The sequence below is a fragment of the Coffea arabica genome, chromosome 7c (assembly GCF_036785885.1).
Source record: "Coffea arabica cultivar ET-39 chromosome 7c, Coffea Arabica ET-39 HiFi, whole genome shotgun sequence".
In the NCBI taxonomy this organism is placed as follows: Eukaryota; Viridiplantae; Streptophyta; class Magnoliopsida; order Gentianales; family Rubiaceae; genus Coffea; species Coffea arabica.
Window position 1 is genome coordinate 10,375,782 of NC_092322.1, and position 23,009 is coordinate 10,398,790.

The following is a 23,009-nucleotide window of genomic DNA, read 5'->3' on the forward strand; positions in this document are numbered from 1 at the left end:
TGTCTATTATTCGTGTAATAGCCATGATCATGGCTATTACGCTCCCACTATAAGAGCGGGTATAATTGTTGCGGTCCTTTATTACGCCCGCCCTATTGTGCATGCCTTTAGGATCGAAATAATGGGATGTTCCTGAAATAAGTTGTTAACGTTTTAATATTGTCTCAAAATCATCACAACATATTATCGTCATTGTAGACACGAAATCACGGAAAACAACGTAATTTTTCGACGAAAAATTGCAATCCAAACAAGGCCTAAATATGTACGTTCGATCTAGCTCAAGCTACAATGCAGGTTGCTGGTTGCCTGCAATTCAGCTAGACAATGGATAGATAGACATCAATGCTGACCTGATGGCCTCTCAATCAAGGGATTAAAGTTTGCTTGAGGACTCGACTAACATTTAGAAAGAATGCAGATATTTGCGAATAAGTTTTTAGGGTCCAAGAAAGATTATAATCATTTCATTTCAATGACAAAAACTCAAACGTCAAAGATCATCATAACATATATGAATTAGTTTTCAGAAAATTAAAACATGAATCAAAATGTTACCTTGAAGATTTTGCTCAAGCCATTTGGATTGTTTTGTCCTAATGTGGCTTGCCACCCACCATGAATATGCATTACTTGCAGCTCTCTGCAACATCTTCTTGTTTTGATCTTATATCTCCTTTTTTTTTTCTTTTTCTTTTTTTGGCCCCTTCTTCTTCTTGTGTTTTAACAGTTACATATGATAAAGTTGATGAAACTCTCTCTCTCTCCTTACAAGGTATAGAGAATTGATATGAGATTTTTTTTTTTTCCTCCTTTTAGGAAGAGAAAAAGTTCCAACTTTCAATGGGTGAAAATGCTAGGCTTTGTTGGGGAAAAAGAAAACTTGGAATAAGGGAATCATCCTAAGGAATTCGACATGCAAGTTTGTGAATTTAGGAAAGGGAGATAATTTCGCATCAAAAAAAGGGTTACCAGCCAATCTGCCCATCTCCATTATACAAATATGGCTTTTGCCAGTTTGGAATTCCCATACATATGAAAAGTTGTTTTCCTAGATTAAAAATTTTGAAACATTTTAACTTATGATTTTGCCATTTGGTCGAAGATACATGGTAGACGTTAATTTATCCAACTCAAATAATATATTTACTTTTGTGTCTCATAAATAAAGGGTGTGATGAACTAGTCGATTTATTTAAGAAATTTTTTTTTTCATAATGGCAAAAGTCATGCACGGATGAGAATAGGATAAGAATTGGAAAAGAAAAAGGGCGTGGAACAATAATAAAAATGAGAAACCAAGAAAAGATCCTATTTGTAAGTGACAGCTCATTAAGGAAGTAGTCCACGTTAGGTCCTTGTGGATACTATCATGAACAACACATACTTGCATTCATAAAAAGTGTAGGTTTCTGATAATTATAAAAGTACACACATGCGCATGCTTATCAATCCGTGTTGGAATGTTTGTTATCTTCAATTTTTTTTTTTTTTTTTGGTTAATTGTCACCGTCTACTCTGTTCCTACTCTACTTTATTCTAAGAGAGATCCAACTAATTTTATTGAAGAATCGATGAGAATTGAATCACCATCGAACTACACGGTGCATTAATAATGTACCCATATGAATTTGGAAAAATCACATATAGTGAGTGAGTAAGAAATATAAGATAAGATTTGACCCTTGACCACACATAGAAATTCTGAACATTATTCTTTTATTCTTAAACAAACAAACAAGTTACGTATGGTTATCTTTTCATAATACATAACTTAAAATAATCACATTAAAAAATAAAGTAAAACATTCATTCATCTAATAATGCTATAAGATAGGTTCAACAGGATACCTACCTTTTTTTCCCCTTCGTTTTACATCCTTTGTTGGATATTTAAAAACGTGTTCACAGCAGTAGTGAACACGTTGCAAAAGCCAGTAGATTGGACCAAAGTTCCTCGACCTATGAAATTAGGGAAACTGAAAAATGAAATGAGTAGATTGGACTAGAGTTCCTCTACCTATGGAATTGGAGAAACTGAAAAAAAGAAAGGCAATGATTGTTGAACCAAATCCTTTCCTATCATCACCACCTACTTGATTAGAGAAAAGTGATAATAATGCTGACCTTGATTGAAAAATGAAACCCCACAGCATATGTAACTACTAATAGGATCAAGAATTTTCTCATCTCCCTACTCCCTACTCTCTACTAGGACTAAGAATTTTCTCATCTCCCTTGTCCCTACTACTAATCACCAATTTTTTTTCATTGATAAGTGATATCAAACAACTATTGATAGTGACGGGACTAAGATATTTTTTTGGGATGGGTCAAAATTTTTTCCTAATAAAATTATTTTAATATATTATATTCAAAATAATTTTCTTTTATTTAAATATATGAGATCTAAAAATATCAAATATTAAATTTAATTATAAATGTATGTCTATTCATAAATATGCGGTACAGTCATAACAAAAATTAATAAAAAAGATAATCTTTGATTAAATATCTTATAACATCACAAACCATCCAATTTGCACATTATGAGAAGATGCTCTCCAATATGTCACCTATGCAATATATATATATATATATATATATATATATATATATATATGTATAACCATGTAATATAAATGTAACTATTTTTAATTGAAAAAAGATAAAAATTATGTTAACATAATTTGAAATTTCAACATCTTTTCTTAGAAGTAAATTGAGCTCTACGCTCTTTCATAGAACTAAATTCATATTGAATCACTGCTAAATTTTTCAACAACTTTCTTTTCTATATACACTGCTAGACAATCATTCAAGAAATTATCTTTCATCTTGTTTCGGAGTTTTGTCTTGATTATTTTCATAATTGAAAATGTCCGTTCTGTAATTGCAGTTGATACAAGAAGAGTAAGAACAAGTCTAATCAATCTGTCAATAAAAAGATATATCACTGATTTTCTTGTCTTCACCAAGCCTTAACATAACTCATGAATACCATATAATTCTTGCAATTCAGGATGATTTGGAATGTCAAGCTCAAAATGTTGAAGTTCTATTCTTAGACGTACTAGTTCTTGCTCCATAAAATCATTCGGATAGAGTTTCTCTGCAAGTTTACAAATATCATCAATCTTGAACCGCATAAATCCATTTCTAGGATCTCAAGCAGTGCTCAAAACAAGCAATTCCACGGTATGATCATTAAACCTGCTGTGTAACTCTTGCAATTGATAATCAATTGTTGCAAGAAATATATCCACTTGATAATAATGCTCTACACTAATCTCATCATGATGACTTCGAGGTCTACCACGTCTTGTAATATATTGAGCATTCATATCCGAGATATCAATTTGATATTGCTCACAAAATAATTTAACTTTCACCAAGAAATCATCTCATCCCAAATCTTGAAAATTCTTCGGTAGCTTTGTTGTGATTGAGACAAGATGCATTGCATTCAAAATATCTTGAGATTTATGTTGCAATGCTATATAAAGAATATGAGTAATTTTCATAATGTCTTTCCATAATGTATTTGTATATGGGCCAATAAAATAATTATTTTTGTTTTAGCCCATTAACAATTATGAATTGGATCTTTTTATTCTAATACATCACATTGGGTCAATTTACTATGGAACATCAAATTATATGTTTAATTTTTGAAAATTAAATAATTAGTACAATACAAAATAAATAACTTTTTTTTAAGAAAAAAATTAATTCAAAGATAACTAATTCATATATATATATATATATCAACTCTCATAATATAAACTAAAATTGTAAAAATTTAGGAGAGACCAATTTTATTTTACACACATATTTACATATTATGAATTAAAATTTTCCAAACTTAGGGAGGGCCATGGCCCCCTCTGCGCCCCTGGCTCCATCATTGATTACTTAGCATATACCCTCCTAATTCTAAACTAATTTTACTTTCAATTTGTGATGGTTTATGCTTGGGTAAGATGAGCACAAAAATACAAGAAAACAATGACCAAAAACCAATAATAGAAGTGCTCCACAAGTTCCCACCCTCTCAAGTTTCTAATTGCGGCTCTAATACTTCTGTAGGTGGGGTCAATAACTATTTTGGGTTCACCAAATTAAAATGGACAATCAGAAAAGCTCTCCAAGGGCCGAAACAGGATACACCTGCAACCTTTTTTCCAATTGCTCTCTGTCCCTTTAGTGGCAAAGGCCACATGCAACAAATGTAAACATAATTGATCCCCTCAAGTCATAGGGCGTAGAATCAACCACGAAGTTGGACCATGGTCCATATGCATCCACGAGCACAGTTATCAGTTACCTAGGAGTGAGGTAAAAACAAGGAAGAACCTCATCATTTACGATGCAAAAGTACTTGTCCTTTTCTTGCTTCATTACACTTTGTATTCTCACAGTTAATGCAGGCTGTCAATTTGGGACTAAACACTGAGAACTGAAGATCACCATGCAATTGAAAGTATCTCGATGAGATGAAGCAAACTATTGGTATAGAATTCAGACATATAAATTACGAGGATCCAAAGATTCATTCAACAGTTGAGATAGGAGGAAGAGTTTGTTTACAACTGCAGCAATTAAAGAGAATTAACACTTCCACGCATACACAATAGTAGAGTATTTACAGTAATGAGTTAGCATTAGATGTCAAGTTTGCCCATGAAACGGTCGACGGTAGGACAGCCCCAGTAGCTGGAAGAACATAACATAATGCTCTCTTGTACTGCTAAGGACCAAAGCCCTGGTAATCCCAATAACAGGAGGCAGCATTCTTGAACTCTAAACTACAATCCAGTCGTCACAAAATTAGATGAGTTCCATCAGCCATTTAGCAGATAGTAGATAATTAACTAAAGCATTCACCAGCCATTTAGCAGCTTCAGAAATTCTGGAGTGAAGAAAGCCACTGCTCCACATACTTCTTGCCATCTGAAACTACAAAGACACAGAAAAATCAGTTAACTGTCTCTCCCGCACTCAAGCGATTTAACCAGAAAACCAACCAGTTAGATGGTAGAGTAAGTTCACAAAGCAGCATTAACAAGAAACGACAACCCGCTTTTTCAAGACTAATAAATACTTCAAGAATCAAACATGACCCAAACAAAGGTTTCATTTTTTGTCTGACTAGGAAAAGCCTCCTGCCTCATAGAAGACAAATATATTCATCGCTGCAGCAAAAAATAAATCTGTGGACCCTTAAAAATAGAGGACCCTCCTTTCTTGCAAAAGAAATGAACCACAGATTTGCTTAGATAAGCATTCAATCATTCGGAGTGAGAGGAAGAACCACTCCCAACACTATTTCGCAAACACCATTCATCAAATCAAGAATGATTATGATGGAAATCATTGATGACACAAGATGAATTAACTGGAAATCACTAAGATGCATTAGAGTAATTAATGACCCACACAAAAAAAAAAGGTTCTCCACAATACATAATCCACCTTTACTTTACCATTTTAACTAACAGCCTTGCTATAATTGTTAGCATAAGTACAAAATGAGAAAAACCTTCCATACATCTGATCATTTTCTTTTTGTTAAATCCAACTTCAAAGGATGCAGCTCCAACACCAATAGCAGTTTCAAATATACAGGATTAAAGAGTTTCACTTAAAGTTAATAAATTACAAAACGTTCACCAACAATATAAAAGCAGACGGGATGAAAAAAAAATGAGACTGAAAACAATGAGCCAGAGCACAAGTCCATAAAACAGAAAATGGCAAAATTTTCAAAACCAGATGAATAAAAATCTCAGAAATCTGCAGGGTCAGAATATCTTACCATCAGAGTACTCATTTGGGAGGTTCTTAATAGCACTCAAGAACTGATTACTCCCTCTAGGCTCCCTCTCCAATTCCGTGTAAGCATGCCTATAGCAAGGAACAAGCACAGCAAAACTGTCATCTGCCTCATCTTCACTCTGGAAATCAGGGGCATGTGGTTCCAGCCACCCAATTGACCAGTCTGAGTCATCGGATTCAGACCCTGACAAACAAACACCATCAGATGGCACCAACACCACATCATACTCTTTATCAATTCTCCTCCTCTCCTCCCTGCTCTTCCATTTCCTCTTAACCTTCCTGCTACTCGGTGCCATTTTTGCGGCCATAACTGATCTAAACTTCAAATTATCCGGTTCCCTTAATCCAAATCCCCAATCAGGTAAGGTATTCATCGAAGAAGACCCGTTGGGAACCGGCTCTTTCTCCTTACCACTCCACCACCACCACGAGAATCTAGTCCAAGAAACAGCCATCTTTCTCCAATCCACGCTCAAGGGAATGATCAAATATAGGTAGTATCAGCAAATTGGGAGACAAAAAAATTTAATCCAATTGAAAGCCCATAATTATTGGTACTGAAACAGGTTCAGAGGACCAAACAAATTCAAGGAATGATCAGTTCAAACAAACCTCAAAAATTTACTTTTCGTTAATACTAGCATCGGTTGATGATTCTTTCAGCAAAAGCCCTGATCTTTGTTTTCTTTTAAAATGACTACCAATTAAGCAGCATCACTTGAGTGCGTCCATTATGTCAAGAGACACTTGAGCTAGTAATTAATAATATATACTAAAAAAAATAAAAAGTAACCACTCAATCAATCAAGCAAGCAAATTAAGCAAACAATTAATGATATAACTTCAAAACCCAGAAATTATTTTCCCCCAAAAACTAGGAATCTTCATCAAAGAAAAAATCCCATTCCCAAATTTACAAGGCCATTTCTTCAAAAAGAAACAAAAATTCAGGGCCCCCAGAAGGATAAAAATGTCTTCTTATAAAAACTTAGAAGTTGAATTTCTGAGAAATAAATGTAGGATGACGATTAGGCCACCAAAGAAGTGAACTTTCTCCACTGCCGGAAAAGGGACAGTGGGAAAGCAACCAAAGTTGAGATTTTGTTGACAGAAACCGGTGATTAGGACCGGAAGGAGAAAAGAAAACCGGAATTCTCAGGCGCCGGTTTAGTACTAAGCTAGGAGGACTAAGAAAGAAGCAGGAGTTCTAAGATTAAAAGGAGAAAGAAGAAGGTAGAGGAACCCCGAATTCATGGTTAATCAGGCTATGATGTTGTCATCTGCCGATCATCACCACCACATTTTCTCTCACTAAGAGTCTCTCTCTCTCTCTCTCCCCTCCAGCACACGCCACACACACACACACACACACACACACACACACAGAGAAGGAATAAACTAGTTAGGAAGGGTGTCTGAGGTATATATAGCGGGGTGTCAGTTGGGGGGAATCTATGATGGGATATGAATTTTGTAGTTTGCTGCAACTAGTGGTATTTCCGTTGTACATTCAAGTAGTTAACCGAAGAGGAGTTACTATTGACCCAAAAAAAAAAAAAGGAAAGAGTAACTGCAATTGCTCCAAAAAAAAAAAAAAAAAAGTTATTGAAGGGGGAAGAAAGAGGCACCTAGTTTTAGTATTTATGGAAATTTTAGAAATGCCGCCTTTTTTAAATTTGTATCTGGTTAAATTTTTGTTGGTCTAATATATTTCTTTTGTTTATCAACAAAAGCATCAAATTTCATTAATTTTTTACTTTTACTAATTTTTCAATATTTGTTTGTGATTTGATTCATCAATCAATCCTTTTTAATGAATTAATATTTCCTTTTTTTAAATTTAAAACTTTTTTATTTACAACTACATATTTATTATAATAATTTGTGTTCGAATTCAAAATCTCTCTTTTGCGTTTGTGACATTATAATTATACCTGCACATGTAGATAGTTTTTTACAAGTGTAGGAATTATTAATCGATGTTCTACTTTTTGTTCTTTTTTTTTTTGGCAATATACAAGAATAATAACCATGCAGTCACTCAAAAAAAAATGTAGCCAATTTTGAAGGGGTTGGAGTTTAATGTTTGAGTATTTTCTATTTAAGTTACCAAATGATTGCCTAATTCTTAAGACTTTGGTTATTTTATTTTCCCATGTAATTTGATATTTTAAAACATAAGAATTCCTCCTTATTTCTTTAATTCGTTTTGATCAAGTTGTACGGTGAGAAAACTTGTCGAGGAGTTCTTTGATCATCAGTGTCTTAGTACACTTTTGTAAAACAAAACTTGAACCTTTGCTCATATATTGTAAATTCTCTCTCAGTAGAAATATATTCATCTATCATTTCTAGAAAAAAAAAAAAAAAAAAAAGACAAGAAGGACAACATTAAAAAGTTATTCAAATAATCGGAGAGACCAAATTAAATCATTTGGGTTCGTGAATTTGATTAAAATGATTCCATTGAATTTCCCTTTAGATGCATGTTCACATTTAAGAGTTCAATGATAATCATATTTGCCTTGTTCTTCGAATTCCCCCCAAGGCATTATCCAAAAGTCAAATGTCACTTTTTTTTTTTAGTTAAATTACTGCTGCTAGTTTATTTTATCCTTTTCAATTTAAGACATTTATAAAATGGCGGAAAATCCAATGTCTTTTTATAAAAAATTATTTTAGTGAAACAAGGTAGCATAATACACAAAAATCTAACTCTGATGTCTTTAAATTTTAGTGACATTCGTTCTCCAACAAAGCAAAAGAACTAAAACAGTTTTGATAAATTATGAGAAGTGCAACATAAATTAAAATAATTAACTTTCTTCTGCTAAAAGCAAGAATCACGTTTATTTTGAAGTGTTTTATTTCATTCAAGAAAATGCCGTATACGGCCAAAGTTATGCAAGGCATATTCAATTTTTTAAACATAGAGAAAGCGGCCTCTCCTATTCGACTCAGTCAGGTTCGGTACATGTTGACGAATGTGGTATATTTTTGCCATGAAGAGTTGTTTAATTCGTTTAGAGTCCTTAGAACATCTATAGATTTAAGTTAACTTTCTGCTTTCTTTTACTCCATTTGTTTGTTTGTTTCCTCTTTGTTGCGGTCTGGCCCTTGATATCAATTGGCTGAGTTTGTCTACTGCATCTAGTGCAGACTTCAGCCCAGCTACTTAATTACTGTGAGTTATGATTTACATTCATCATTTATATATATATATATATATATATATATATATATATATATATATATATATATATATATATTCTAAAGTGAGAAAATCAGCAGTTAAATCTTGGTATCAAAATCATACTGTGGATATTAGAATTGTGCGTTGGTGGAACTGTGTGTTGGTAAACGATCTATAAGAATCTCTATAAACCATCAAAAATGTGTCCTGATTCTTGAGGGTAATTAGAGTCCAATTCGTCCAGATTATTTATGTACTTCTCCAAATTCTAATGTTTCTTCTTTATTGTTTTGAGGTTTAACTCCCCGTTGTTTACTCGTTTTTTCTTCCAACGTTTTTCCGCAAAAGGTCAAAAAAGTGAGAAAATCAGTAGTTACATTTTAGTAACAAAATCATGTGTTTAAAACGGTGAACGATCTGTAAGAATTTTCATAAGCGGTCAAGAACGTGCTTTGACCCCGTAATAATATCTGGAGCCCAATCCGCTCAAAATTTACATCCTCCACCCAAAAACCAAAAAAGCACCAAGATGTCCAATTGCAACCAATTGGAGTATGACAAACACATAACCAGATAATACTGGACTATTAACTGATTAATCATCAATTTTAAAAGTAATTAAGCAGTTGAGCCTGTGGAATGAGGAGGAGACACGTGGAAGGTTACACAGGCATAGGAAGCCAACGATTTCGTGTAATCAACAGCAAGTAATTGACTTCCCAGGACACACGTCAACGTGTGGTCGTCCACCCAAGTAATCAAAGATTATCACCGTCACAAGCCGATCTTCAATTCCTCGCGTTTATGTTTATATGACATGATGGCTTTTGTTTTGTCATTATATCAATGGAGGAATAATAAATGAAAATTAAATTCGTGTGGTTAATTAAATAGAACTTCTATCCTGTTTCCCTATTCCGTATGTCACTCTGGACTTTGCATTGCCTTTGAAATTGCTGGAAAGATACAATAGAGACGAAATTCTTTCAAAATTAATGAGAGAGAGAGAAAGGAGAGGGGCACGATTGTTGGGAGTTGCTAACATATCCTTTTCTTCGTTGAAAAATCTCCAAAAGAAACAGAACTTGGTTCTTCTAACCATATATTCATATGACTACGAGATGGCCTCATGTGGTCACTAGCACATTTGTTCTCGCTAGTACATGCACATGTTTATTTGTTGGTATATTGAATGGTTGTCAACAATCCAATCAATGCAAGTAATTTTTTTTTTTTTTTTTTTGTGATTCATTACTGATCTACTCTACTACTACTAACCTAATCTAGGGAAAGGTTGAACTGAATTTAAAGGAAAAACGATTGGAATTGAACTACCATCGAATCATATGGATGCGTAATGCAACGCATCCATATGATTTGAAAAAATCGTATTGTGACAAGTGATAGGAGATAAAATTTAAACTCTTAATCTCCTATTTCACTAAAACTTAAAATTTTTTATGGCCAGCTCGAACTCGAGTTGAATTTTGACTTGCGAACTCGTTTGCAACCTTAGTGACAACTATGAAGATAAAGGGTAAGGTTATTTAAAGAAAAAAGTTAGGGTTAGAAACTTGAGGCACGAACAATTGCTGTTTCAGAACAGTTTGCTCAATTTAATAGAACATAAATTCATTTAAAATTTAAAATGTAAATCAATTTCAATATAATGTAAATATGTAACAAATTTTTGTGAATCTTACGCATGATAACGCTTAAATATGATGATTTACTCCATGTTTTCTGGTTGCAACCTACAACCCTCCCTGCCCCTAATTCTAGTCTTGGCCGTTGATTCCTAGTTATCATTGTTGACATTTGTAACCTGACTTCCTGGAAAAAGCTGGTTGAAGTTGGTTAGAGTGAAAAAAAAAAAAAAAAAAGAAGTTGCCGTGCATGATAATAGTAACCAAAAAAGAAAAGCTTGCAAGGAGACATTTGCTTCTTGGCTCATCCAAAGACTTGGAATATGGAATATGCATCATCGCCTTATCTTCTTGAGTTGTAACTAGTCAATTAAGTTGTACGCAAAAGCTTTAAAATGGATCATAGACTGGTTGGAAAGAGCACTTGGAACACTCCTACGCACTAAATTCCACCCCAAACGACACGGAAATGACCTACTGAGATTTGAGAATAAAAAAAGCAAAAAAGAAAGTAGAGTTATTCGAACGAATGCTACGCGTTAACACACCTAATATACAATTAATCTAATATATATATATTAATAATAATTATTTTTTTTACATTTATATACTTTTGTTAAATATATCTTAATGAGTGTCCATTAGACAAACCGAAGGAAGAACAATGCACCTAGTAACTAAGGCTATCAACGGGCCGGAATTCATTATTTCGGACCTGGACCCGAATTACTATACCGGAACCGGATCCGATCCGTTTATCCGATGGATCTTTTATTCTATGTTCCGGATCCGGATCCGGCAGGTCTCGGATCCGGGTGGGGTCTACCCGCACAAATTTAGCAAAATTTATAATTTCTAATAAAAATGAGAAAAAAATATATTTGTAAACTAATTTCTAACTAATGCAAAGAAAAAACCAAATAAGAAAAGAAATCAAATTGACTTTACTCAAATACATAATCCTAATCAAATTATATTGATAAATATATATTTTTTAAATTATTAATTCATTTATATCCGGATCCGGGTCTAATACGGGTCGGAATACTATATTCCGTATCCGACCCGTTTTTTTGTTTGACAAAACGGATCCGGATCCGAAAAACGGAATTAAATCCCTACCCATACCCGCAATAATTTCGCGGATTCGATCCGGATCCGGGTCTAGACCCGACCCGTTGACAGGCCTACTAGTAACCTAGAAAGAAGGAAAATCTGAATGAGTTTCATGCCTTGTAGGGGTGTTTAATTATCCCATTTTTTATGTACCTCTTAATCCCACCAATTAAAGAAGTCATTTTCCAGATGATTGACCAATGGTAAACCAACATGTATATATATATATATATATATATATATATATATGTACTCACGAATCCATCGCAATCGTGAGAAACAAATCTTTTGATGTCTTTGGCTGAAAACGTGAAATTGTCGAATGTGGGATTTTATTGGTTCGGCAGGCTTATGGGCAGTGAAAACATTCCATCCACATCCACATCCCCGCAACCACCAGCCCCTCTCGTCAACCATTAAAAACTCATGTTTTATTCATCGATGAATTATTATCTACCCATTATTAAAGAATTACACTTGGATGCATTTTATATTACTGCATACTTTTCATGGTAGTTAATCATGATCATGTCAAAATTCCTTGTACTTGAATTTTTTTTTTCTTTTTTGTTGGCCAAATGGAACTGGATTATAAGGATAATCACAAAGACAAACGAACAGTGATATACACTCATTTTAGCTACAAAAGCTAAAGATTCTGCTGCTTTTGTCAATTGCAAAAGTTGGAAATGATGGCCCTTTTATTCACTTTATAGTGCTACGTGATTTTCGTATTCCATTTTTCGCAAACAGGCCTATAGTGTAGCACGATCGAAGGAGTAAGATAGAAGCCTCCAAAAAAAGGCTGCAATGGAATAATAACATGGGGATTGGTAACAACTAACAAGACAATAATATGATAAAGTATTTTGTTTTTTTTTTTTCATCTAAAACTGTGATATATGTTTGCTTTCATAATTAAGGATGGAAGTGGGCATCTGGTGACCTTTGACTTGGACAAAATGAAAAGCTCATAGCAAGGAAGAAGTTTGCATTTGATTAGATAATTGGCCTGTCACCATTTGCTTTAACACTTTTAAGAGGTTATTCTTCTCTCTTTATGTTTATGCTTTGTTTAATACTCCCTCCCATTTTTTATAACTGACGTTTAAGAAATTTGCTCTTAAGTACTTTTATCTGTCGTTGTATTATCCCCATGCAACATTAATTATTTTTTTATAATTTTACCCTTTTATCTCTCTTTACCAATACAGGGCCCTTAATTACTACTCCTAGTAATTATTACTTCTCTCTTTGCTTTTGGCCTAGTAAAACAGCATCATTTAATACTCTAGTAAGAGAAAATATGAGTGAATTGGATAATTAATGAGAGTACAAAAGGAAAATAGTGTATAGATTTAAACAATGAAAAACTTTTCTTAATTGATGTGCAAAATCTTAAACGTCGGTTATAAAAAAAGGGAGGGAGTAGACTGTTACAGACGTATCATCTTTGATCCAATTTCTCGGTCACCTTCCACTGAAAAAACTACTGTTATAGACTCTCTCTCTCTAGCCTTATAGATTGGCGTAAGACGCTTCTTTTCATAAAATTTCAATTAACCAAAAGCAGCTTTTGTAACGGCAAGAAACGAATTGCAAAACAAAAGTAATTTTTATTTCAGTCATCTTTTTACCTCACATACATCAAATTACTGCGGTGCATATTTCTACAAAAACTCCGAAAAATAGCAATTCAAAGGTTTATTGGCACGTAATAACAGTCGCGGATCAATTCAGTCAGAAACAAACAGATTAATCTTATCCATTGCTCCTGAAACCATCTTATCTTTTGCTAAACGTAATTTTCAAAAGTTGAACTTGGCAAGCAAATGGGGTGCAGAACTGTCATAGTTGTCGCCTACTATAAAATTATAAATTGACGCTTAAGAAGTTTCGAGGCATTGGAGGCATGAATTAGATGAGACCACAAAGAATACTTTCCAAACCATAGAGCTGTAGATACAAACCGTGAAAAATGGACACGTAACTGCGATCGACTAAATATTAATTGTGAAAATAGAGAAATCACAACAAAGAAGCGAAAATATCAAATTGTAGGCTAGGGGGTGCCTAATAAAACGAATGACAAGTTGGGATCCATCCGCCTAATGGCTAATGCAAGCAAATATATCTTATCAAGATTGATTGCGATATGTGCATGGGACCTATGAGCCCTGAATTTATTTACTTGAATATGTGAGAGAGATTTGGTCAATGCGGATGGTGTAGTCAATAACATGCAAAATGCCCACTTGTGGTAAGTAAAGGACTAAAAAAGCCTGGTGGGAGGCAATCAAGCAATGGATCGGCCAAAAAGTTAGGACGTACGAAAAAAATATATGATGCCCAATATCCTTGAGGAGGTTAACTTTGCTTCGTCCGCCTCTGGGCATCTGCATGTGCTCTACCCTATCACAAAGACAAAAAGCAGATTTGCAAATGTTCTTTGATGTTGAAGACAAGAGTAACGCATAATTTGATCTAGATGGAAAATGAAAGATTAGTCAATCACGCTTTTTTTACAGAAGACTACCTTTAACCAACAATATATTCTTGAAAGAACCCTACGATCATAATCCAAGCTTATGGTTGCTCTGTTTGAATCTTTCAGTTTTTCAAATCCTATAAAAATTTCTAAAAAATACTCTAAAAAGTAATCTAAATTTTGTTTAATGTTTAAAAAATATCCCAAAATATATTCTAAAAACTCTTAAATATTTCAAAATATATTCTAAAAATATCTCAAAATATACTCTAAAAACTCTGCTACGGTAAAATTTTTCAAAAACACTCCAAAAAATAGCTAATTGTTTTTTCACATAGCTTCAAGGCTCGATCTCACGTGCCTGCATCGTGCGTGTGATTTGCAATTTAATTGATTCATGATTTATGCTTCATCTTGTGTTTTCTTTTTCGTTGTTTCATTTCAAGAGATCTATGGATCAACAACGATCTTTAGCACCATGTGAAATGTGGGTGGAGTTTCTTTATGTTATGCATCCACCTACCTGAGCTGTGACTTGTGATGAATTACAACCTCTTTTGTTGAACGAGTAAATGTTCTTTTAAATCCCACCTAAATTATTTAGGTCCATGTTCATAAAATTCCAATTTGTGCCTGCATTTCCGCTAAAACCCATATTTTATTTTTTGACAAAAAGTCCCAAGATTCAGCTATGGTTTCCCTGGAAATTACTCAAACTCCACTTTTTAGCTGGGAATTTGTGTAGTGTGATCTTGGTGTGAAAGAAAGCTGCCAACCAGACGGTCGGCAATCTCGTTGGCCCAACATAGACAGCTAATGGAACTTTTAATTAATATGTGTTGCTTGCTTGCTGTTGCTGGATATAAAATAAAACTTCACGTCTGCAACCAATTACAACTCTCAACACTTTCTCTCATTACATTGCCCCCTAGATTCAGATAAACATACGAAAAATTGACTCATGACTGAATTATTTTTTTTCCCTTAATTACCAGGTACATTCCAGGTAGGTTCCCAAACATTAATTATTATATGCTTGTCTGACAGTGCTTGATTATTATGTTGGCCGCAAAATTGGAAAAAACATACTCCTTCCGTCCCGTTTTCTTAGTTTTGGTCTTTTTTTCACACAGATTAAGAAAGTGTAATTAATTTGATTGGAAACATAAATTTAGATTAATAATTTCCTAAAATACCCTTATGCTAATCAATGTAGTCAATGTATTATTGGAAAAACTCAATGTATTCAATGTAGTGGGTTAGTATTTAATAACAATGTATTAATAACAAGATATTTAATAAGGGTATTTTAGACAATTTGAAAGATTACTATGAGTGTGTTTGGATTGTAAGTTATTTGAAATATTTTTACTGTAGCACTTTTTGTGATGTGATGTATGTGAGATAAAAAGGTAATTGAAAAGATAAAAAGGTGTATTGGAAATTGTAATGGTGATGTCAGCAAATATATTTGGCCAAATAATTGGCTGTCCAAACACACTCTATATTTCTTAATGGGAAAGTGGACTATAATTTGGGACGGACGAAAAAGGAAAACAAGACTAACAAAGTGGGACGGAGGGAGTATAAGAAATTCCAGATGGCATTATGCCATCCTTTTCATCAGCAGAAAACTCCAAGGTTTTGAGTGAGTCTCAAGGCAGGGGGCCCTAGTCTTTGCTTTGGAATTTCACATGCAATTTCTGATACTCTTAATTTGTTGGTCGAGAATGATCAGCCGTCCTAAACGAAACTATATGATTACATTCACCGAATTAGCTTCAAGAAGATTTGGTTGGAGGACATGCATGCAAAGGCCGGAATGAGTCGAAATCACATTCAAGAAGATTGGACGATTCTCAGGATTCGTTTCAATAATATGTTTCTAATAATGGCCCTTTTTTTGCCTTTTAAATTTCTGTTCTTTTCTTCTTTTTTTTTTCTTTGTCTTTTTAAGTTAATGACAAAGCATAAGCTGATAATTTCGTTTTTTTTTTTTTTTATAAATCTCAAAACTACTACCCTCTTTTCGTTTTTCCACTACATGCCACAAAACTGTCCAAAATAACATTTTATCAAACCTGAATCTTAAAATAAAACAAAAGCTATACTCAACAATTCTTTTTCAGGAATTTCTCCGTCTCCTAAACAAATTAATATTCTCTTTGTCTTAACACTTGCAAAAATGAGAGAGGTTACATGGCATTCGAGTTTCCAATCCTTTCATGGCACTTGAACCACTAAAACTACTATTGACATTTCATCCACAAATCACACATGCATGCCCTTTCCCTACAAGTGAAACGAGCCAAAGAAACTCGAAAAAACGTCGCAAGACAATTCGATGCCGGTGGTGGCGCATGAAAGGATAAAGATAGGCACTCTTCAGGAGCCAACACATTGAAGAAGACGTATCAATGTTACAACTCACACACATATATATATATACATATATATATGGAAGAGTATGCATTTGGTGGTTCTTATCATATGAACGATACATATGAGAGGATGAATATCAAAAGCTAGCTGTAAAAGATAAGATACATGTGGCATCGAGGGGACTATACATACAACCACATGTAATTTGCTTTATGGTCTCGTGTTTAAATTAACTTGAGAGTTGTTGCAGATTTAGAAAATGAAAGATAACAGAACAATAACTTCAAGAGGCAACATTTTTTTTTTTTTTTTTTTTTTTTTGCGAAGAGGCAACATGTGATTGCAACAGGCTTGTGATGGATTTGAGTTGATGAAAAGAACCTCTATAAGCTTATGATTCATAAGATTTCTATCGGCCTGCATTTGCTCTTTTTAGTTGTCCTATAGAGGAGCCCTTTCATTCAACATAGAAACTGCATTTGTCTCTGAAAAGTTTTGAGGAGCAAAACTTACCTGAGAAGAGCAGCTCCAAGAGTATTTCTTACCGAGTTTAAAGAGTACGTAAGGTCAATATCATTTCAATGGCGTCCTGAGTTTTACAAGTGTTGGTACCACATAATAAGTGCCGTAATAATATACACGAATCTGCAAAAAATATGGGATGTCTTGAAAACGTACAAAAATGTTAATAACGAGACATTGCCTGGTCATTGAACGATTTGGTTAGTAGCAAGAATATCACTATGCGTAGTTAAAAAAAAAAAAAACAAAAGATAGAATCTAGTTAGTGGTAAATTTACCAATGACAAAATTCATATCATTTTTCTTATGATCAAAATGTCCTAGATGCCCAGAGTGCTAGGGTCAAAGAGTTTTATTTTTGCCTCTTGTTTTTTTTTTGCAATACTTTCTTCGTTCCAACTTGCTAATTAACTCAGTCAGTCGAGATGTATATTCCTCTCATTTTTCTTTATTTCTGAAAAACATATGTTCATCCTCAAGCTAAAAGTTTTCAATTTGTCAATTGAAGAGATGTATATTCATATTTGTTTTTCCTGTTTTATTAAAAAAAATCAAAAACTTTCTCAAAAAAAATGATACCAATATCAAATACACTACTGTTCGCTTGATCACTGGACTCCCATCTCTGAAAAGCCCCAGACTTATTGGGCCTAGAAGTTTTACTCCAGAAAAGAAAAGCACAACACTGGGTAAACATTGGGCCAGGCCCAAGACCTCAACGGCTAGTAAGCATTTTCGATCCGGGACTAACAGACAAACGGCAATTCCCCGTCCCTTCCGGACTCCGTCAAGCTAAATTCAAATCGGTACAAAAGGATGATCAAGGCCCACTGTCTCCAACGGCTATATTTTGCGAAGAACTGAAAAATCATCCTTCTTTACTTTTCTTTCCACTTTTACCCCTCAGTTCTCCCCTTTCTTTAAACTTTTGCGAAGAATCATCGAAATAAGTAGCGCAAACGCACTCTTAATCAAGAATTTCCAACTCTTAGTTCAGTTAATGGAAAAACCCACATCTTATGTTCAGGTAATTTTTTTTTTTTTTCTGTTTGGATGCTGTGTAAATGCAAGAAATTGTATAGACTTGTGATATTTGATTGATGTAGTTGTAATGCTTGTTTTCATTGACATATTTATACCCATTTCAGATATTTGTAATTTGTTGTTAGAGACCATACGTTTCTTAGGTTTGTTTTAACACATTTTGTTAGTGGTTCGTATCAAGCTTTCCTGTTATATATATTGTCTTGTTTGAAGCTTTCGGCACCCCAAGTTATGATCTTTTTGAACTGTAAATCATGGAAAGATCATTATTTTCTGGAAGATGGAAGAATGATGTCATTTCTTGGGACACAACTGATGTACTATCTGTTGCTGATTTAAGTTAATCTGGGAGACATCCATGGGTCTGTAGTAGTTGTGGGAAGTTTTTAGTTTAGTTGTTTCAGAACTCAGTGACAGTAGCAAACTAGTAGGTTTAAGAAGAGGCAACTAATTTTGGACAATATCAGCAAGCTTGGTATCTTCTTTATCCTGAGTTCCTAAAAAGGCTCTCTATCTAATTTTAGTTGTCTTACAAAGGGCTTTCCTAGCATATTCATTATCCTGGGATGGACATCATGTTTATAATTCGTTTAATCAGTTCTCCTTCCTCTTTCTATCTAAGTACATCTGTACATCTACAGTGTTTAAGGAGCAATTTTGACTGAGCTCCCCCGGGAAATAAACAAATAATTAAATGAAGCTTAAATTAAAGGATTTAATCCAGCTTTCAACGAAAAGAAGTATTTGCTATTGGAACTGTATTCCTGAATTTTTCTAGCTTTGCAGAAATTTATTTTCTAATTTTAATTTAAGAGTTTATGTTAATCAGGCAATCTTAGATTTAGATGTTTGTTTGTGATGGTGGTCAGAAAGAGAGCATGGCAATGCGGATTTATTTGCATGTGACTTAATAAAAGTAATAAAACCTTGCAACATTCAGGCTAAGTGAAAAATGCTAGTAGTTCTTATGGAATGTTAATGAACAGTTTTGACAAAGTCTCTTTTTAAGCTTTCCTTCTGATTTTGTTTCTTCAATACTATCTTAGGCGTTTTGCTTAGCTTGTGATTCAGTTCTGTTTTGCTTTTTAGGTGGTCCAAATAACAGTCAAGCTAAATCTATCTTTTGTGTGTGGTGAACAGGCGTGATAGAACATACGGAGTTTTGCAGCCAAAGAAAAATGGGTACTGTTTATGAAGAGTTGGATGATGCTAAAGCTGAGATTGAAAAGCTCAAAGCAAATTACCAGATAAAGTTGGAATTCTCTGAAAGCCTGAAAAGAGCACACAACGAGCAGCTGGTAAAGTTTCAGGAGGTAAATTTGAAAGTCGGTAAGCTCTCTCAGGAACTAAATGAAAAGGCTGAAGAAATATCTGTTGCAAATCAGATGTATGAAGAACTGAAGTCAAAGTTGAAAGAGAAAGAGGCTGTTATCGAGCACTTGACTTGTGCCAATGATAAGCTTCGTGCTGATTACAAAGAGAAACTTCAAAGTTCTGAGGAAGAGAATAGAGGGCTAGCACTAGCTTTAGATGAGGCTAATGCCAAGAACATGGATCAAGAGCAACTGATCCGTTCATTGCAAGTAGAAGTTGAAGGGCTGAAGGGAATAGTGTCTGCGTCTCAGAACAAGTGTTCAGAAGCAGACAGAAAGCACAAAGCACTTCAAGAAGTGAGACAGGGAGAAGATGTGCTTCTTAAGTTAGAAGATGAGAAAAGTAAGTATGAAAATCAGCTGAAATGGAAGAAGGAACAATTTGGTCATCTAGAAGAAGCCCATAAGAAGCTTCGGCATGAGTTTCAAGTCTGTCAGAAAGAGTGGGAGAAAGAGAGAGTTTCATTGCTTGATGAGATCTCTAGATTGCAGACAAACTTAGATTCGCAAACCAGAATTTCAGAATCTCTTAAAAGCCGCCTGGAGATGTGTAACCAGGCTCTTGCTCATGAAGAGAGCAAGAGAAAATATTTGGAAGTTCAACTTTCCGAATCAAGGACCAATTTTGACAATGTTTTTGCTGACTATGAGGAGGCAAAGTCCACAATCGAAAGCTTGACAGGTCAAAGGGATAAAGAAATTGCTAGCTTGAGGAACTCTTTGTGTACAAAGGAGAGCATTTACAAGGAAATGCAACATCAGGTCAGGGTGCTCGACCAAGACAAGCAGGAACTAATGATATCTCTCAGAGAACTCCAGGAAGCTCAAATTCGGGAAGGAGGAAGCGCTTCCTCTTTAACAAAACTTCGGAACAAGCTTAGAGGTGTCGAACAGGTGCACAAGGACTGCTCCATGAGATTGATGTCTAAAGAAGCTGAATGGAATTCTCAACTTGAAATCTTGATGCAGAAGCTCAGTAGCTGCAGTTCTGAGTTAGAGAGTAAGAATACATTAATAGACCAACTCAAAATGGAAGCAGAAGCTCAGGATTCCATGATAGCACAGCTAGCATCGCATAATGAAGAAGTTACTTTGATGGTTTTATTGTTGAAGTCAGGGCTTCTGGAGGCCCAAATGAAGCTTGCTGATGCTTATGTTGACTTAGATCATGAAAGGAAGAAAAGTGAACAAAGCCTCTCTCTGTTTAGAGGTCTTGAACGGGTGCACAAATATTGCTCCGAAAGACTCAGGTCTAAAGAAGCTGAATGGAATTCCAAAGTGGAATGCTTGATGGAAAAGCTCAATTGCTGCAGTTCTGAGTTGGAGAGCAAGAGCACGTTGATAGATCGACTCAAAATGGAGGCAGAAGCTCATGATTCCACAATAGAACAGCTAACATTGCAGAATGAAGCAGCAGGTGTTGTTCTGTTATTGTTGAAGTCAGGATTTCTGGAGGCCCAAATGAAGCTTGCTGAATCCTATGTTGACTTAGAGGAGACAAAAAAGAAAAGTGAAGACCGCCAAGCACTTCTACTAGAGCAATTGGAGTTGAAGAATATTGCTCTAGCAAAAGCTCACTCTGATACTGAGAAAGAACGCAAGAAGGTGGCCCATTTATCAGAGAAGGTGGAATCTGTAACTTACATTGAAGAACAGCAGCTTTTGCAACATAAAGAGCTTGAAAGACTAGAAAAACTGCTCAGTGAATCTTATACATGTCAACATGGGTTAAAGAAGCAGGTACTCAGCATGACTATTGAGCTCAAAGAAGTTTGTAATGCCCTGAATGCTGCATACCAAGAACTGGATGACAAAACCTCCCGTGGAATGGAATTTGAATTTGAGTTGCAAATATGGAAACCTTTTGCCCAGGGGTTGAGAGACAACCTTGAAGAAAATCATCAATTGCATAGAGAAGCGGAGGCCTCTTTTCATGCACAAGTGATGAGCTTGAAAAGTGACTTGAAAAAGGTTCGTAAGACCTTGGCCAGGGCAAATGAAGAACTGGCGGCAAGATTTTGTGAAGGAAACCAAGCTGAATTTGAGTTGCAAATATGGAAATCCATTGCTGAACAGCTGAAAGCCAACCTTGAAGATAATCATCACATGCGTAGAGAAGTAGAGGCTTCTCTTCTTGCAGAAATATCTATTCAGGTCAATCTACGACAAGAGAGAGATGGACTCCTGAACCAGCTAGATGAAAAAGACAAGAGATTAGAAGAATTGGGTGAACGGATCACTTTTTTGAATCAGGAAATTGAGACAAGAGCGAAAAAAGACGCAGCTCCTGATTCGACAAAGAATGCAAAGTTTTACAGTTCGAGAACCAGTCTTCAAAGTCCAGATGGCAGCTCAGATTATTCACAGGAAGAGGAAGAGTGGGTGAAAAGACAGCTTGAAGGTGCAATTTTTGCACAAGTCGATGCAGAGCAGAACCACGAGCATGAGAGAGAGAGCCTTCACCATCTTGTGGAGGAGAGAGACCAGAGAATAGAGCATCTCCAGCAGCTTGTGAAGTCATTGGAACAAGAGTTTGAGAGTTCAACCAGCTCCTTTTCCTCAAGGCTATCGGAGATGCAGGTGGAGATTAAAATGTTCCACGATTTTTGGCACAAGATGGCAACAACTTTGTTTTTGAAAGAGATGGAAATCCAGGAGAAGGACCTGATTAATGCTGAGTTGGAAAATGACTTAAGTTATCTGAAAACTGGTTCACTGGCGAATAAATCAGAGGTGCAGATATTGAGGGATGAGCTTGAAAAGGAGCAGAGTAGGTCAGATGCGTTGATTCAGAAGCTTAATGAGGAAAAGGGAAGGATAATTGAAGATGTGGTGAAGTTGTCATCAGATAGGGAGAATTTATTGGACACTCTTGAGGGATTGTATGAAAGAATGCAGAGGCTGTCTATGGATGATCTGCAGCTAATGGAAGGCTTGAGAAATATACTGCACAACTTCAATTCAACTGAATTAGGAATAGACTTCAGAGGGGAGGATGAATATTTTGACCCGGTGAAAGAGAACAAAATCCATTATGCATCTCCCAGAACAACAAAAGCTGAAGTCATTCTTGATGAAAGACTGCCGTTGAGAGCTGTCAACAGTGGACTGCTCCTGTAGATTATGTAATCAATTTTTTTTTTCAACAAACGGATTATGTAATGTATTCGCTACATAATTTTGTAGAACCCATTTTTTTATTTGGTTATATCACATATTGTTTCTGTTTTCTCCTGTTTGTATTATGAGTTTAGGTGAATTCGAGTGCAAAGCAAAATAGCAAAGCTTGGTACAAATACATCGAAAAATTATTTGTTAGCATGCAATTTTATTCGCCATATCTCTCCTCGGCATATCTCTCCTCAAAAGGTTAAGCTGTATGGCAATTGTTGGCAAGGGAAACA

The 23,009-nt window shown here is 35.0% G+C and overlaps 2 protein-coding genes across 6 annotated transcripts; one reads left to right on the forward strand and one right to left on the reverse strand.

Moving 5' to 3' along the window:
* Window positions 1-4,534: 4,534 nt before the first annotated feature.
* On the reverse strand, window positions 4,535-7,288 carry LOC113699356 (uncharacterized). 5 transcript variants are annotated; one of them, XM_027219667.2, is made up of 3 exons: window positions 5,819-7,288; window positions 4,888-4,953; window positions 4,535-4,803 (listed from the first exon to the last, which is right to left on the reverse strand). In XM_027219667.2, exons 1-2 carry the CDS (start codon window positions 6,294-6,296, stop codon window positions 4,904-4,906), a joined length of 528 nt encoding a protein of 175 aa, XP_027075468.1. In that variant the 5' UTR covers window positions 6,297-7,288; the 3' UTR covers window positions 4,535-4,803; window positions 4,888-4,903. The 5 variants fall into 5 exon arrangements, with proteins under 5 accessions (XP_027075468.1, XP_027075467.1, XP_027075465.1 ...); XM_027219666.2 differs by having other exon boundaries at window positions 4,535-4,808; XM_027219664.2 differs by having other exon boundaries at window positions 4,888-4,959.
* A 10,698-nt stretch (window positions 7,289-17,986) lies between these two features.
* On the forward strand, window positions 17,987-22,836 carry LOC113699513 (uncharacterized protein At4g38062-like). The gene is made up of 2 exons (XM_027219880.2): window positions 17,987-18,215; window positions 19,373-22,836. Exon 2 carries the CDS (start codon window positions 19,411-19,413, stop codon window positions 22,723-22,725), a length of 3,315 nt encoding a protein of 1,104 aa, XP_027075681.1. The 5' UTR covers window positions 17,987-18,215; window positions 19,373-19,410; the 3' UTR covers window positions 22,726-22,836.
* Window positions 22,837-23,009: the final 173 nt, after the last annotated feature.